General features: G+C 51.0%; 1 protein-coding gene across 4 annotated transcripts; it reads left to right on the top strand.

Annotated features, from left to right (window-relative positions):
- The first annotated feature begins 370 nt into the window (after positions 1 to 370).
- On the top strand, positions 371 to 12,791 carry LOC137143495 (putative mitochondrial transporter UCP3). Of its 4 annotated transcripts, none has more exons than XR_010917177.1 (8): positions 371 to 503; positions 2,884 to 3,125; positions 4,517 to 4,727; positions 5,811 to 6,008; positions 7,442 to 7,543; positions 8,893 to 9,073; positions 10,859 to 11,326; positions 12,606 to 12,791. XR_010917177.1 is itself a non-coding variant. In XM_067533297.1 (6 exons), the coding sequence occupies exons 1-6, from the start codon at positions 3,000 to 3,002 to the stop codon at positions 10,971 to 10,973; spliced, it is 933 nt and encodes a 310-aa protein (XP_067389398.1). In that variant the 5' UTR covers positions 2,814 to 2,999; the 3' UTR covers positions 10,974 to 12,791. The 4 variants fall into 4 exon arrangements, 1 of the variants encoding a protein (XP_067389398.1); XR_010917176.1 differs by lacking the exon at positions 371 to 503 and adding an exon at positions 962 to 1,203; XR_010917175.1 differs by lacking the exon at positions 371 to 503 and having other exon boundaries at positions 2,814 to 3,125.
- The last annotated feature ends 3,895 nt before the right edge of the window (positions 12,792 to 16,686 follow it).

The raw sequence follows: 16,686 nt of genomic DNA, 5'->3' as shown, positions 1-16,686 counted from the left end.
ACAGCCTGCCTGTTCCTCTAACTCAGATGCCCAGTGGAGCTAATTACACAGGGTTGCTTGAATGTGCTGGCTGTGTTTTTAATTAGCCCACACCTGTGTAGTGTGTGAGCCCCTCACAGATGGTGATGAGCTTGTTCTCACAACACCCCCAACGCAGTGCGGTTACAGCAGATCAGTGGTTCGCAACCTATTTACCCTTGTGAGCTGCACACGCAGCTCTCTGTGGGCCGCATTCACACACTATATATCCTACCTGCATGGCCCTGAGGATGTCACATGGGCCACAGCTGTGTGCGGATTGGGCCGCGGGTTGAGACCCACTGCAGTAGATAGACACAGGCAAGGGAGCTGTGACTGCACCAGTCCAGGAGCAGGGCAAGTGTTGCTTTCCTTTGAGAGAGGAGGGGGAGCCGTGCTTCACTGCAAGGAAAGGGAAATTATTATCCCCATTCTACAGCTGGGGGCACTGAGGCACAGAGAGGCTAATGCCAAGATCCAGAAAGGTATGTTCCACTCATGTCACTGGACCGGCCCCTAAATACCTTTGTGGATCTGCCCAAGGTCTTGCACACAGTCTGTGATGAAGCAAAGCTGAATGCCAGTCTGCTGCATGCCGGAGCAGGGTTTTAACCCCCAAATCATCCTTGGTAAGGACAGTCTACACGAGGTAACCCACCCTGACACAAGGCGAGATGGCTGGACAGCAAGTGAGGACGTGAGCTTTTACCAATCCACTGTGTATCTATATTGTGCTGCTTTCTTCACTGGCTTCCGGCCCCTCCAGACCAGTTTCCCCATCGCCTCTCTCCCTTTCGCCTTGCCTAGACTAACAGCATGCGAGCTCCGGTTCAGCTCGAGTGATGAGAGAGGCAGCGCTGCGACCGGCCCGGGGCAGGTACCAAGCATTGCTGCCAGCCAACAGCAGAGCTGCCCGGTCCAGAGCTAATGGACCAGGGAGAGGTTTCCTGAAAAACACCGGGGGTCTCATGACTTTTCCTCTCTGATCTATTTTAAACTTCCGGAGGGAGGGAGGGAGGCTGCTGCTCGTGATCTGGTTGATGTTAAATCATCCCTCACCCTTTGCCATTCAGCTCAGAGCACAGCCGGCCCGGGATATATATATATATAAAAATAAGGAGCCGGGACACTCAGCTCTCAGAGACCGGCCAGGAGCAAGGGAGCTCAGCCTACTGTGTCTCTAAGGTAAGGCTGCGCTGTCGGTGTTGCCGTGGGTTAGATTGTAAACTCCCCTGGCCTGGGGCCTGGTCTTTTCATAGATGTGTTTTTAAAGGGTGCTGGGGTTATCCTGAGCGGGCCCAACCCTGCGGTCCTGGCTCTGCCTCCTCATTCCTCACCCACGGCCGTCAGGATCTCTCTGCCTCGGCGCTTGGGCTGCTCTCGTCACGGTGGCAGCTAAGTGCCTAGAAGAGCTTTGCCTGGCCAAGGCTGATTAAATAAGTGCCCCCGTTTACGTCCCAGCAGCCCCACTGCAGAAGAGGCCTGAGCCAAAGCCCACTGACGGCAATGGGGAGACACCCATTGATCTGAGGGGGCTTTTGATTGGGTCCTAGGCGTGACCGTGCATGGCAGAGGCTGGCTTAGTGTTTGCGCTGCATCCGGCTCCCTTTCTGTCATCCCCCACCCGGCGCCTCATCCCGCAGAGCAGCCAAGGGGGAGAAGCCTCATGCTCCGGGTCTGTCCCCTTCGGTGTGAGAGCCTCACTGAGGCTTTGGCCACGCCCGCAATCATCTTCACATCTCACCGCGCCAGCCAGCCACGGAGAGTCACCGAGGCTGCATCTGCGGCCCCCAGGGGGAAATTTGGACCAGGATTTCTCTGGCTCTCCCGAGGCCAAGAGTAGTTGCAGTAACCCGATCAGACAAGGGTGTCAGAGCCTGGGTGGTGGTAAAAACAAGCTGGGGCTGCTAGTGTGGATGGCGATCCACTCCCACAAGCAGCCTTGCTGGTTTCATAAGAACGGCCAGACTGGGTCAGACCAATGGCCCATCTAGCCCAGTGTCCTGTCCTCCGACCGTGACCAGTGCCAGGTGCGCCAGAGGGAATGAACAGAACAGGGCAGTTCTCAAGTCATCCAATCCCAGCATCTTTCAGTCAGAGGCTTGGGGACACCCAAGGGCTGCATCCCTGTCCATTGTGGCTACCAGCCATTGATGGACCTATTCTCCAGGAATGTATCTAATTCCTTTTTTAACCCAGTTATACTTCACAGCATCCCCTGACAATGAGTGCCACAGCTTGACTGTGCGTTGTGTGAAGAAGTGTTTCCTTATGTTCCTTTTAAACCTGCTGCCTATTCAATTTAATCAGGTGACCCCTGGGTCTGGTGCTCTGTGAAAAGGTAACTAGCACTTCCTTATTCACTTTCCCCACACCATTCTTCAGTGAGCACCCCAGGCAGGGCAATGAATGGTCCAATGGCTAAGACATTAGCTGTGGTTTGGGGAGATGGGGGATCAATCCCTGGCTCTGCCACAGGCCTCTTGCGTGACCTTGGGTACGTCAATAGCCCCTCTGTGCCTCCGTTCCCCATTAGTACAACGGGGTTAATAGCCCTGCCCTGCCTCCCAGGCGTGTGGGGCTGTGGGGATAAATACATTCCAGATTGTGAGGTGTTCAGATACCATGGTAATGGGCCACAGAAATCCCTACGATCAAGAGTAGCTGTGACATCATAACTTGTCCAAGACCATCCAGTGTGTAGGCAGCTGAGCTGGAAAACTCCAAAGGACATTCCCCTGAACGTAGCACTCAGCGATGACCAGTTATTGTTAAATATATAAATGGGTGTGAAATAGTCTCTCTCCTTGTCCATCCATGTATCCATTTTACTGAGATTCAGAAAGGCATTATATATATTTACAGCCTCATTCATATCGTCCGAGGAGATACCACTGCTGGTCCAGCGCTCGCTGATTGAACGCTGCTTACAGTGGCACATCTGTTTGCTGAACTGCGATTCCTGCTAAGCCACAGAGGCAATGGTCGGACTGAAGCCCACAGACGTCCCTCCAACTGCCACTGTTAAGTTTCTGGGTGCTGGGACAGCAGCATGCATAGCAGATCTCTGCACCTTCCCTCTGGATACGGCGAAAGTCAGGCTGCAGGTAAACGTCCGTGTTGGTATCACTATAGTACAAGGATACCGGGACTCAGGTGGGTCACGCACAATGTGCAGACACGTCGCGGGAGGCAGAGACAACAGCTGAAATAGTCAAGACAGACAGAGAGATTTGTTCAGAGTCGCGTAGCAGGTCAGCTACAGAGCTGGGAACAGAATCTAGCGTTCCCACATCCCGGTCCAAGTCCCGGTTTTCTAATCCACACGGTCTCTCAAACTGAGTGAAAAGTATTTTAGAGTAAATCGTTGGACAAATCCAACCCTTCTTGAGAAACAGACGAGGTGATCGAAGAGCTTTCTCCTCCCATCTCTTAACTCTGAGGGTCAATCCAATTCCCATTCAAAGTTATCAAAGACATCCCACTCAAAGATATCAGTGGGAGTTGGATCAGCTTGTTTGATTTCAGACGATGTTTGTTGTGTTGCCGGCAGATCTGCAGCTGCCCAAAGATATCTCAGTAGTATTCTGCTCAGCAACTCCAGGGTGTTCGTTTCTGTAAAGCAATTAAAGGAAACCAGGCACCACTCTTTTTACAGACGCGACTAGATTATAATTCTGAGTGAAACCCACCCCTGTGCAGAAGGCCCAGCACAAGGCAAGGGCTAGGGACCACTTAAGAGGGCAGCTGGAGAAAACTGAAATCAAGCCTGGGACAGTTTACCCCAGCTGAGGACCTGTCCCGCACCCTCAAAGTGGATCTTAAATTTTGCCTTGGCCTTGTGCTGACCCCCTGCACCTGGGTGAATTTCACCCTCTTTGCATTTATACTGGAGAGCATTTTCCAGCTAGTCTCAAAGCACTTTATGAACGTGAATGAATTTAGCCTCCCACTATCGCTCTGGTGTTCTGTCCAAAGTCATCATTGATAATTACATCTAAACTACTTACATGCGCCACCATTTTCAGCTGGATACAGTAGTCCTCCTTAGCTCCTGACTTGATTTGGCCTGTAATGTTGCTGTAGGCTGATAAATGGCTGCCACACTCCATCCCAGAGGTGGTTGCATTTCAGTGGTGAGCAAAGTGATGAATACTGTCTGTCTCTTGCCCAGTCCTTTTGTAAAGTGCTTTGGTATCCAGCTGGATGGAAGCTGATGTGTAAATATAGGCCAGTTATAGCCATGCAGCTAGTTCACTGATCAGAACCACAACGGCAGGCCGAATGCACATATAAATACCTGTCTAGCTCAATACATTCACCAAACTACCATGGGCTGAGTTTATAACTCATGAATTCGCTTAGCTAAGGGCCCATCTCTGCAAACTCTTACTTATGCATGACTTTATGCGAACTACTCACGTGAATAAAGATTTCAGGATCAGCAGCAAATTGCCATCTGCTAATAATGCTGTCTCTCTGTCTGTCTCTCTTGAAGATCCAGGGAGAGTCCACGCCTACCGAGAGCATGAAGACCGTCCAGTACAAAGGCGTCTTTGGCACAATCACCACCATGGTGAAGACGGAAGGTCCCAAGAGCCTTTACAATGGTCTGGTGGCTGGTCTCCAGCGCCAGATGAGCTTTGCTTCCATTCGTATCGGGCTGTACGACTCGGTGAAACAATTCTACACCTCCACGGGGTCAGAGAGTGAGTGCTGGTGCCACACGCTTCCGGAGACCACGTCATCAGACTCTATGGCAGAACGTCGGGCCACGTCCTCCGCTGGTGTGAATCACAGAATCATAGAAGATGAGGGTTGGAAGGGACCTCAGGAGGTATCTAGTCCAACCCCCTGCTCAAAGCAGGACCAACCCCAACTAAACCATCCCAGCCAGGGCTTTGTCAAGCCGGGCTCTAAAGACATCTAAAGATGCAATCAGTTCACTGAAGTTGTTGGAACTTCACCGCTAGTTGATGGAACGTCACTATGCTGATTTACACCAGTTGAGGATCTGGCCCATTGTCCTAGATGTTACCACTTAAAAAAAAAAAACAATCAACCAGTCTTGAGAGCGAACTGAATAACCTGAGATCCCAAATGACAAATGGGGTAAATGTGCTACACATCGGGTCCCCCAGTTCTCTTAGCGCAAATAAATTCTATGTTTCAGCACTTGATCTGGGGAATGATCAGATCCCTCAGTGTCTTGTTGAAATCCACTGCCCCGTCAGATAATGGCCGGCCCAAAAACCCAGCCAGGTTTAAAGAGCTTGGTCTTTCCAATTTAAAAAATACATTTTAGAACTTATCGTGACAATCGGTTCCCTCCCTTTGAGCCAGACCCTGCAGCTGGATCAATGCGGGTGAGCCTCCGTGAGTGTTGTCAGGGTGGAAAGGGAGGGGGTAGCAGGACAAGAGGAGCAGAGTCTTCTTTTACCCTACCAACAACCTCTTGATAGCTGCTTTTCCCAGTGCGGTGGCTACTCAGCGCCTCTAAAAACCAGACCCCCAAGGGTGTAAAATTGGGCATCCAGAAAACTGAGGGCCTCTCCCGAAATTAGCCACATGAAAAGTTTGGCTAAGTGACTTCCCTGGGGCCAGGGAGGGAGTCCGCATTTGCCTATGGCCTCAGGCCTGGATGGAAGGAACATTCTTGAGTCGGACCCATTTCTAGCCAGGCAGATGAACGGTGCTCAGCTGAGAAAAACTCAGCTCTGTGCGTATCTACCTACCCGTCGGTCTGGCGCCAAACCCGGAGATCGCTAGCCAGTGTGTTCTCTCCCATTCAGATGCCGGTGTTCTCACCCGCTTGCTGGCTGGATGCACCACGGGAGCCATGGCAGTAACGTGCGCCCAGCCGACCGACGTGGTGAAGGTGCGATTCCAAGCACACGTGAGGCTGACGGATGGAACCAAGAGGTACAGTGGGACTGTGGACGCCTACAAAACCATCGCCAAGGAGGAAGGAGTCAGAGGCCTCTGGAAAGGTACAGGGTTCATCCGTGTGGAAGGAAACAGCCTCCCGGCCCGATCCCCAGGTGGGGTAAATTGACAGAGCTCCACTGAGGTCAGGCTGTGGAAGTGAATGGAGTCACGCCAACTTACACCAGTGAAGAATTCGAGCCCAGATCCTCAAAAGCATTTAGGTCTCTAAATCCCCTGGTCCTTAGTGTTCAAAGGTATTGACAGTGCTAGATGAACAGAGCAAGCCCAGCTAACCAGCATTCACCTCCGGCCCCTCGCGTTCTGCAGCTACACCTGGAGGACAGGACCAGCTGGTTTTAAAGTGGCTGGGCTACAGCTCTGGCAGCTGGTCCGTGTGCCCAGACGGCACCTCCTGTCCCTGCTTCCCAGGTCCCCAGTTCTGCTCCAGCACCGTGGGGAGGAGGAGGTCTGTTCCTCCTCTCTCCAGAGCCCAGCTGCCCCTTCCTGCAGGTTAGGGCAGCTCAAAGAGGGTTTAAAATAGGCCCTGAGTTTGGTGCCTACCCCTCCTGCTGGCTTGTCACAGGCTGGGAGTTTCACCCAGAATCTGCTACCACTGCGGGATTTTAAACCACCGTGTCGTATTTTGAAGGTGAGGCGGCCGCATTTCCCAGACTGACTCTGACAAACACGCAGCCTGTGAGACCCCAAAGAGCGGACCACAGACCAGAGCAAACCAAACCAAAATGCCATCTCCCACCCCAAGCAGGTGGCCGGCTGGCCAGAAAAAGGAAATGGGGGTGCTCTATTCAGGCCCTGCCCACCACCCCAGCCTCCACCCCGACCTCGGAATAACGAGATGCTTCTGCCCAACTGATCAGAGACTAAATCATTAACAAAGTTGCCATCAAATCATCATTAGCGTCAGGGCTGAACTGCGATCGATGAGGGGCACGTCACATCCAGGGCAAGAAGGAGTGTTCTTTCTCCTCTTGTATCCCAGAAATAACATTCCTGGTGAGCCCATGCGCGTGCAGTAAACGGATTTACCTCCTCCCCGACTCTCTCCCCGTTTCCTTGTGCGCGCTGCTACCAAGAACAGCTGAGGGGGGAGAGAATTGTGAGCTAACTACCCCAGCCCACGGTGGAGCCTTGGGACCCCCCGCTGCTCGCTTTGCCGTTGAATTGCCGTGTAACTGGGCTCTGGGCTTCACTCTCCACTGCTGTGTAATGGGGAGAATGCGTCTTGCCCACTTTTGTGAAGTGCTTCAACTACTTGGCTGAATGCTGCCATGTAAATGCCGGGTATTATTCTTATCCTGGCGCCACAGAACTCCTGGGAGCTGGCAGAGCTCCTTTCAGCACAACTGGAATACACATGATTCATCATAATACGAGCATGAGCATCGCCTGCCCTCGAGTGCGTTCAGAACGGGAGTGTGCTCATGTGGGCCGGGTCATTCTCTAAACCATTCGTCCTTTGCTTCTTCTGCCACAGGGACGTTGCCCAACATCACCCGCAACGCCATCGTGAACTGCGGAGAGATGGTCACCTATGACCTCCTCAAAGAGACGCTGCTGAACTACCGTCTAATGGCAGGTGAGGAGGCAACCGGGGCCTTCAGTGAGTGAGGGCGTCCTTCCTTTGGCCTTCCCAGCTGGGGAACCTGTTGGTGAGAGCTCTGTCTCTTCGGAGCCCTCTCCATCGCTTCCCCTCCCCTTCCGCCCTTCCGCCCTGGGTGGGGCTCACTCGAGCAAAAAGGGCTGGACCCAGCTACCAGAGCTGCTTCAAACATCCCAGAACCAGAGAAGAGGAGGTTTAGCAGGGCCTTCAGGAGGTATCTAGTCCCACCCCCTGCTCAAGGCAGGACCAACCCCAACTAAACCATCCCAGCCAGGGCTTTGTCAAGCCGGGCCTTAAAAACCTCTAGGGATGGAGATTCCACCACCTCCCTAGGTAACCCATTCCAGTGCTTCACCAACCTCCTAGGGGAAAAGGTTTTCCTAATATCCAACCTAGACCTCCCCCACTGCAACTTGAGACCATTGCTCCTAGTTCTGTCATCTGCCACCACTGAGAACAGCCTAGCTCCATCCTCCCTGGAACCCCCTTTCAGGTAGTTAAAGGCTGCTATCAAATCCCCCTCACTCTTCTCTTCTGCAGACTAAACAAGCCTAGTTCCTTCAGCCTCTCCTCATAAGTCCTGTGCTCCAGCCCCCTCATCATTTTTGTTGCCCTCTGCTGGACTCTCTCCAACTTGTCCACATCCTTTTTGTAGTGGGGGGCCCAAAACTGGACACACTACTCCAAATGTAGCCTCACCAATGCCGAATAGAGGGGAATGATCACTTCTCGTGATCTGCTGGCAATGCTCCTACTAATGCAGCCCAATATGCCATTAGCCTTCTTGGCAACCAGGGCACACAGTTGAAGGTTTCCATAGCATGGCAGTAAGGATGCCCTAGTACAGAGCACAAGCCCTCAGAAGACGTAAGATCTATTTGCAGCTCTGCCACAGACTCCCTGCGTGACCTTGGGCAAGTCACTTGAGGCCAGATTTTCAAAGGCACCTCATTGGATTTCCAAAAACTCCCCCTGGGCATTAGGTGCCTACACATTTTTGACAATCCCACTAGGTGTCTAAATCCCTTTGGGAATCTGGCGCTTAGGCCCAAATTGTCAGAAGTGCTCGATGATTGTAAATCCCAAAGTGAGTGGCAAACCTCCAGTGCCTCAGTTAATGGAGATACTTGCCAGTCTCTCGGGCTGAGCGGTAGTTTCTGAATGTCTGTAAACTCGGCTGAGGTCCTTGTGTGGCATGTGCTCTAGCGGTGCCTGGCACTGATGACTAATCCCAAGCGCCTCTTATAGGCAAAATCATCATGTTTGCTGCGGAAAATTCCGTTGCCTTAAACCCTAAAGCTTATTTACCCATTTCCCGGCCCCAGACGGTTTTCTTTGCCATTTCGCCGCCGCGCTCGGAGCTGGATTCTGCGCCACCGTGGTGGCTTCTCCCATCGATGTCGTGAAGACGAGATACATGAATTCCACCCCCGGCCAGTACAAAAATGCCTTGAACTGCATGCTCACCATGGTGATCCTGGAGGGACCCGCAGCGTTTTACAAGGGGTGAGTGGCGCTTCGGCTCTGAGACAGCTGCAAAACTGCATCCAGGCCTGTCCCGGGCCCATGGCCTATTCCAGGAGCAGCGCTTGCGTTGGTGTAACAAGGCTGCAGTGGAGACGGCCAGTGGGTAGAGCACGGGGCTGAGAGTCAGACAACCTGGGTTCTTGTCCTTGTTCTGCCACCAGCTTGTGTGACCAGGGGCCAAATTTTCCAAAGCGGCCTCTAATGGATGGCTTGGTCCTTGGCCCCCGGCCTGGGGTTTTCAGCGGTAATAAGCATCCCAGTGCAAGGGCCCGCTCCCCTGGCCCTCCCTTTTCTTGGATGGGGATACGCGTCTCTCTCCCGTCTGCCTGGAGCATCTCCAGGCTGAGCAGTTCCCTGCCTTCGCTGTGTTATTCCCAGCAGAGCCAGCCTGCCCAAGCAGAGTTGCTTACTTACTTTTCAGAGACGGTTAAGCGTGTGCCGGCCCCCAGCTATAGATTACCCCACCACTCTCTGTGCATCTCTGTTGTATTCTTAAGGTAAAAGTGCTACAGCAGAAATGTCACAAACAATCAGAGAACCTGCACACAGGCTAAGATGCTCTCTGGAGATCACCCCAGCCCTCACATGGTCTCTGGCAGCAGCAGTCCCTCAGCACCCTACACAGGGACAGGCTTTCCTTGTCGTTTCAAGTTCATCTCAGCTGTAACTCAAACCAAGCCCAGTCCGTCCAACCATCCCTGAAGGATTGGGGCCCTCCATGGACCAGGGGGTCCTGGCCGTTTTCTGGATCAGGAAGAAGGTCCTGAGCCTGTTCAAAACCAGGCTGTTTATCCCAAATCCCTTTCTGTGTTCGTTGAGCCTGGAGAATCCCATCTGAATTCCACTTCCCCAGGAGGTGGCTCTGAACACATGGCTGGAGGAATGCCATCAGCACCTCCCTCCTCCTAGAGGAGTTCCATACAGTGCCACAGTAACACATACACAATTGCGGTTTTAACACAACAGCCCCCACAGGTGTTGATCCCCCTCCAGTCGGGTCTAAGGCAATTTTATGCAGCTTATGTTCATTCCAGAAGGTTTTTCCAGGATATTGTCAGTGTCCCAATAAGCACCTGTTGGCTTCAGGGTCTCAGCGCAGGCATCCAAACTGCGAGATGACCAGAAGCCTTTACTAAACGGGATCCTGCAGCTCTCTGTACCTCTAGGTTCCTGTGTATAAAATGGGGAGAATTCTAGCTACCGCACCCAGCTCTGTACAGCGCTTTGAGAGCTACCGCTGAAAAGTGCTAGGGCCCAGGTGCTCAAAGGTATTGAGGCGCCTGACTTCCATTGAAATCAGCGGGAGTTTGGTGCCGTTGAGAATCCGAACCTAGACCTGTGCCAGGTATTGCAGATTAGTCTGAATTCACATGCTGCTGTGTTTGCAAAACATGGGAAAGAGTCAAGCCCGCCTAACGCTGTTTCATTATTTATGTAGCAGCCTAAGTGAGCAGAGCCATAGATACGGTGTCTGTAGCCAGGAGTCGGGGGCGATGCAGGGCAAGGCTACTGTTAAAGAACAGCAAAGGCCGGAGGAGCTGAGGGTGCATGACACCAGGCAGGATAGAAACAGAGAGGGGGATCCACAAATAGCAGGGATCCTAAGGGAGCTGGTGGTTGGGAGATCCACCACAGGAGGGCAGGAAGAGATACAGCTTATTGTTGGCTGCTGGGGGCATGGAGGGCTCTGCTTGGGGAGCGGAAGAGAAATTCTTCAGCCTCTGTGCTATTGGATCTCTTAATATCTATTGTTCCTTCCCTCAGGTTCACGCCCTCGTTCCTGCGGCTGGGATCCTGGAACGTGGTGATGTTTGTGACCTACGAGCAACTGAAGCGCGCCATGATGCTGGCCCAGGAGGCCTGGGCATCTCCGTCCTAGAGGCCAGCATGGGACAAAGCTTGCAGAGCGGGCTCTCGCGGCTGAACTGTGAGTGGGCCGCGTGTTCCCTGCCGCCGAGCTGGGGCGCCACAGCTGTGGATGGACGGTCTGGAGACGACCGCCTTTTCAAAACCCATTCGTCACAGTCGACGAGATGCCAGAGCAAATGCTGTGAGCTATTTCACCATGGCCCAGGGATGCACAGAACTGACGCAATGGAAAAGGACTTGGAAAAGCAAAACCATCAATGAAGCCAAACTTTAGTAAAGCTTTCAATATGGCCGCTGAGCGCGCCGAATCATCTTCACTCCAAGTGCTGCCATGTGGACAAGAAACTGGAGCATAATCCAAGGGTAAGGGATAAAGTGCAAGGTATCCTTCTGGGGATGGGAGAGCAGTCTAAGGGGGAGGCACAGGGGTTAGCGTTAGGGATAGTCTTATTGAATAGCTTCAGAGGAAGAAAAGAGCCTTCATGGGTGATAGGAAATAAGGAGGAAACTGCCAAGATAGATGGTTCTGTTACAGACGCGGGGATAATTATTCCCTAGCCTCACAGAGTGTTGTGAGGTGCTCGGATGCTTCTGTGGTGGAGGCCATGAACTGGGTAACACTACGCAGGGAGATGATTTGGTGAGGGGGGTCTGAGAGGGGCAGCTGAGAGTGAGGAAATTAAATGAAACATAGGAGGAAAATCAGGAAAGGTTTCCTAACAGTGAGGTTCAAGATCGGCGCCCAAGCGGTGGAAGCCCCGTCCTTCAAGCTGTTTAAAGTTAGGCCTGCTCTGCACATAGACGTATTTCTAGCATAGCGATATCGAATAGGGCCAAGTCAACACCTGGAAGGCTTCCCCGGGATAGGTACACCAGTGTAGTACATCAGCAAAGTGCTTTTAGTGTGGACGCAGCTTATAACAGCAAAATTGCGCCTTGGCTGCATAGCTTATTCCAGCGCCTCCAGCTCTCCTCTCAGCAAAATGAGCTATTCCAGTTTTGCCAGCATGACTGTGTCCAGTAGTTTTTGTTGGAACAGTTGTGTCAGTACAAATCCCACCTCGGCACATCCCCGCCTGACGTAGCTATGCCGGCAAAAGTCGGTTGTGTAGAGCTGGCCTAAGAGTGAGAAAAAAATCAGCCCCCTACTGGCCTAGCTATGCCAGCAAAAGCCCCAGTGAAGACACAGTTACCCCAGCCAAAAAGTCCTGGTGCCAGTATAGTTGATTTCCTTTGGAGAACTGGGATAAGGTGTACTGGGAGAAGGGCTCTCTTGCTGGTCTAAGCTGCGTCTCCACTAACAAGGTTTACCAATATAGTTGTACGGGCAAAGCTGTGCCGGCAAAGCCTTTCCAGTGTGGCCACGTGCTTAGATTGGCTTACAACTGATGAATAGACTTGAGGAAACAAGGCATGTGAAAGGACCAACCAGCTGGAGAACTGCCGGGTCTTTTCCATCTCTGGTCTCTGTCCGATTTAGCCAGCCCAGCTGATGTGCCGGGAAGCAGAAGTGGGATAAATAATGCAAGAGAAGCACCTACCCAGACCCAAGCATTGTGAAACTCACAGCTTCCTGGCTACCGTAGCAGGAAGCACTATATCTGGAACATGGGTAACCTTAGTTCCTCTCTCCCTGTCACAGAGCCGACCACCCACAGATGGATCTGCAGTGGGACACCGCTCAGCTGCTTGCGGTGCATGGAGAAGGGATTATTGGGGAAGCGTTGCCCGCCCCAAGTGGAATAGTGGCCATTAAACTGGGTCATTGTTATGAACCACCTGCGGCCATTGCTAATAAAAGGACTCAAGCTGCCCCCATGGGGTCTCATTGCAGGTCTCCTGTCTTTTCCTTGGCAGATTTAGTTCTCTCTCTCCTTTTCCTATCTGGTCCATGCTAAAGGGTCTGTCCTGTGAATCCAGAGGGGCCGGCTGAGGGATCTAAGCATCAGGTTAAAATTATCGAGAATGATGCCAACACTTGAATCCCAGGGGGGTCATCTCAGCCCTGTATCCTTCTGAGATGGACAAATTAGCCCCCTTGCTTCACTGAAATCACTAACCCAAGATCAAACCAACAGAATCGCTCTAATAAAGGAAAGAAAATGGCAGCTGCAGCAGGCAGGCACCCACCCGGGAAGTGGTGTGGAATTCACCCCGGGGAAGGTGCAAAGACCTTGTGCTGAATTTCCCTTTCAGCGCTGAGGTCACAGGCAGGAGCGATTCGGCGGTATCTGCTCCAGCCCCTTTCAGGCCTCCTGGGTTCACATCCTAAAGGATCAACAAGGGACACACAGTCAGTCTTTTAAAAATCTTCGCAGCTGTCGGGAGGGGACAGTCATTGGTGTCCCAAACGACCCGAGGCGTTGCAGAGCAGAGTCACTGGTTTGAGCAACACCTCACAGCACAGGTATCTTAGGGTCTGCAGACCGAGCAGAGCACAGAGTGAAATTCACCTGGGCAGTCAGTCCAAAGCTTCTGCAGCACCGATCTGGGATGTACGAACCCTCCAGGCTGAAGCAGGGTATGTGCTGCGTGCTTTGTGGTGATTCGCTGCACAGGGGTGAATTTCACCCTCCGTGCACAGCGGCTCTGCAGCCACAGCCAGCAGCCCCAGGTACTTAGAAAGCACTGAAATTCATAACACGGAAAGTTTAGCCAGCACAGCGCCCTGGTGCAGACTCAGCCTATGCCAACAGATGGCGTTTTTCTGTCCGTGTAGGAACAGCACCTCCCGGTGTGACGTTAGCTGTGCCGACAGAAGAATTAGTCCATCAACATAACTGCAACCACACTGGGGGTTAGGTCAGCGTAGTTAGATCAGTCAGGGTGTTTGCTTCATACCCCGACCGATGTAGCTGTGCTGATATAACTTGCAAGGGTAAACCATGCCTTAGATACTGCAGTGACAGGCACACTAGAAAACACTAAAACAGATGCATCACCATTTCATTCCACTTCTAACAGGACTATGGTTATGGCATTAAAGAATTCAGCCATGCCAGAGGGTGTCTTGTATTAGTTCCCTCTTCTGCTGTGTTGGGAAGCAGTATAATAGATTGCATCAAACCACTCAAAGAAGCATTGAGGAGTTAACAGATGGGATGGGTTCCCTTTTCTTTGTGTAGCAAAGTGATGCTTTTTAGAAGGTGTCTTCAAAATGTAACGGGGGGATATCTTGGCTGAGGCTAAGCAAAGCGCTAGTGCGTCCCAGCGCGTTCATGCCCCTTGTCAGCAATCGGTGCCCAGATATGAACCTCTGGTGTTGACGCACAGCGGCGACATTACTATCAAAGAGCCAACCAGCCAATCAGAACAGCAATTCTGAGGTAGGGGTTGGGTCAGGGTCTGGAAGTTAGGAGCCCTGGGTTCCATTTGCTACTCTCCGTCTACACTAGGGAACCCCTGATCAGCAAGGGTTAAAGTCCCTCGTGTGCTACTGTATTACTTTGGGCAAATCACCTGTTTTGTGCCTCAGTTTCTCCATTTGTGGAATTCAAGTGGAGTGAAATTCCCCCATTTTTTAAAGTGTAGCCTCTTTTTTGAAATCCCTCACTCGTCTGCACTTTGCTGGGTGGTTTTCAATCAGAATTCTTTAATTCACCCTTTTAAAAAAAAACAACGTTCCTTCATGCAATTTATCCCAACTCTGCCGGAGCCCAGCTTTCATAGAATCAGAGAAATGCAGGGCTGGAACAGGTGTCAAGAGATCAGCTAGTTCATCGCCTGTGCTAAGACACGATTAAGTAACCTTTGAATCCAATATTCCTCAATGAATCCCAGAAGAGACACTACCGAAAGTCCTGCGTTCAAAGGAAGTGGCAAAAGAAGCCAGCATCCTCAAGAGGATTTCCGATCTCCTGGTTTCTATGGCATCAAACCTTATCTGTTTGTCTAGCCCTTCTGATGGTAAAGGGAACCTTCAAATGTAACCATTGGAACCACTGCCTTTTTACAGCTCAGTAAAGAGAATGAAACAGTAGCACAATGAAATGAGAGCATTCCTCATTCATCTCAACTCTGTTCATTTTAAAGCCTCAGACTTCATGAGCACTTAAGTCAGGATTGTTCACCTTGACAATGCTGATCCCTGGACCACAAAAACCCAGCTGGTTTTAGCCAGCACATCATGCCCTGATGTTGCAGTTGTTTGAGAGGCTATTTCAGAGGCCTAAGGCTGCTAGTTTGGAACACACACGTGATTGAAAATTCTTTTGACAATTCAAGTAAAACAATTGCTACTGTTCTTAACTACTGGTTGTGGAAAGACCAACTTTTTCAAATCTGGGAATTCAGCTAAGGCACTGAAAGTGCTTAAAGAGTGTCCACACATGCCTGGATTTAACTAAATGAATTTAGAAACCACTTTAGTTACATGGGCGCAATTTCTGTATGTAGAGCAGGCCTAAACGGCTAAAGATAGGCACCCAAATCCATACTTAGGCATCTATAAAAGCAACCAGGTGTTGAATGCATGCACTTTTTAATTGCCTTACACCATTTACGTCAGAGCTGTTTTTGATCCAAGATCAATAAAAAGATTCATAGATTTTTCAGAATCATTTTATTTTTCAGGGACTGGTTAGCAGGGGTTGTTTCTGGCAGTTAAAAAGATGCAGTTAGTTGAACATAAACCTCCACTTCTTGCCTGTATCTCATGTAGCATGAAACAAATCATTTTAAATGGCTAAGCAAATCTTACCTCTGTTTTTTCAGGCAATTCTGTAACTGCAATCCCATGAAAAAAATTTCCAAGAACTCTTAAACAGTGAAAGTGTGTGAGCAAACAAATCATCTCCACTTAGATAATATCTGATTATGACTGTTGTTTGATCAAGGGTTATTTGTGCAACAGAACCTCGGCCAAAAGCACAGCCGAGAAATAAGAACATTTTATAATTGGAGAGACCAACAGAAAACAGTGAGATCTTATCCCGTAAGAATAGACTGAATAGAAATGAGGGTACATTAGGGAAGTCTCCATAGCGCAGACTATTGGTCATTTTTAATCTTTTTGCCTCTGAAGCCTGTTTTACAGACAAAACTCTAGTCGAAATTGGTTTATGGTGTCACAGTTGTAGCAAGGAGACAAATCACGATGAAAAAGAAGCGTACTCGGAGGCTCTCTAATAACAGCAGAAATATGAACTCAGAGGAACAGGCTGTAGGCTCCATTCTCATTTATCTCCATTCTGTCCCTTCCCTTTTCATTCTGTTTGCGGTTTCAGGTGAATTTCATGTTCCTGAAAGGTGCTGGGTCCATCGTGCGTGACCTCCTCTGCTTCACAATAGAACAAGGAAAGCAGCGGCGCCAGCTTCGTTTGCAGAAGCGCCACCCCTAAGCCCCTGGCTGACTTTGAAAGGATCACTTCTAGGGTTAAAAGGAGCATGTATTCCCCATGCCTGTTCCGTCCTTTTTTAGTGTCAACATCTCGCTGGGGCCTCCAGGTGTGGTGGTGGAGTCCCCCTCATTGGAGGTTTTTAAGACCAGGTTAGTCAAACACCTGTCAGGGATGGTCTAGGTTTACTTGGTCCTGCCTCCGTGCTGGGGGTGATGCCCCTATGATTCTATGAGGGTGAGTTTTGGGAGGTGGGCACTTGTCCGCTGCAGAGGCCACTGGGTAGCCATCAGATGGTGGCAACCTTTGATCCCTACCAATCTGTGCCACGCCCGCACAGAGGTGAAAGACCTTCTGTCCCACTAGCGCCTGCTAAGTCCTACGGCA

Source organism: Emydura macquarii, unplaced genomic scaffold (assembly GCF_026122565.2).
Source record: "Emydura macquarii macquarii isolate MOO-44397 ecotype Brisbane River unplaced genomic scaffold, CSIRO-AGI_Emac_v2 contig_3328, whole genome shotgun sequence".
NCBI classification, from domain to species: Eukaryota; Metazoa; Chordata; order Testudines; family Chelidae; genus Emydura; species Emydura macquarii.
Note: the sequence above shows the minus strand (reverse complement) of the source record. Positions and strands in the feature narration are given on the sequence as shown.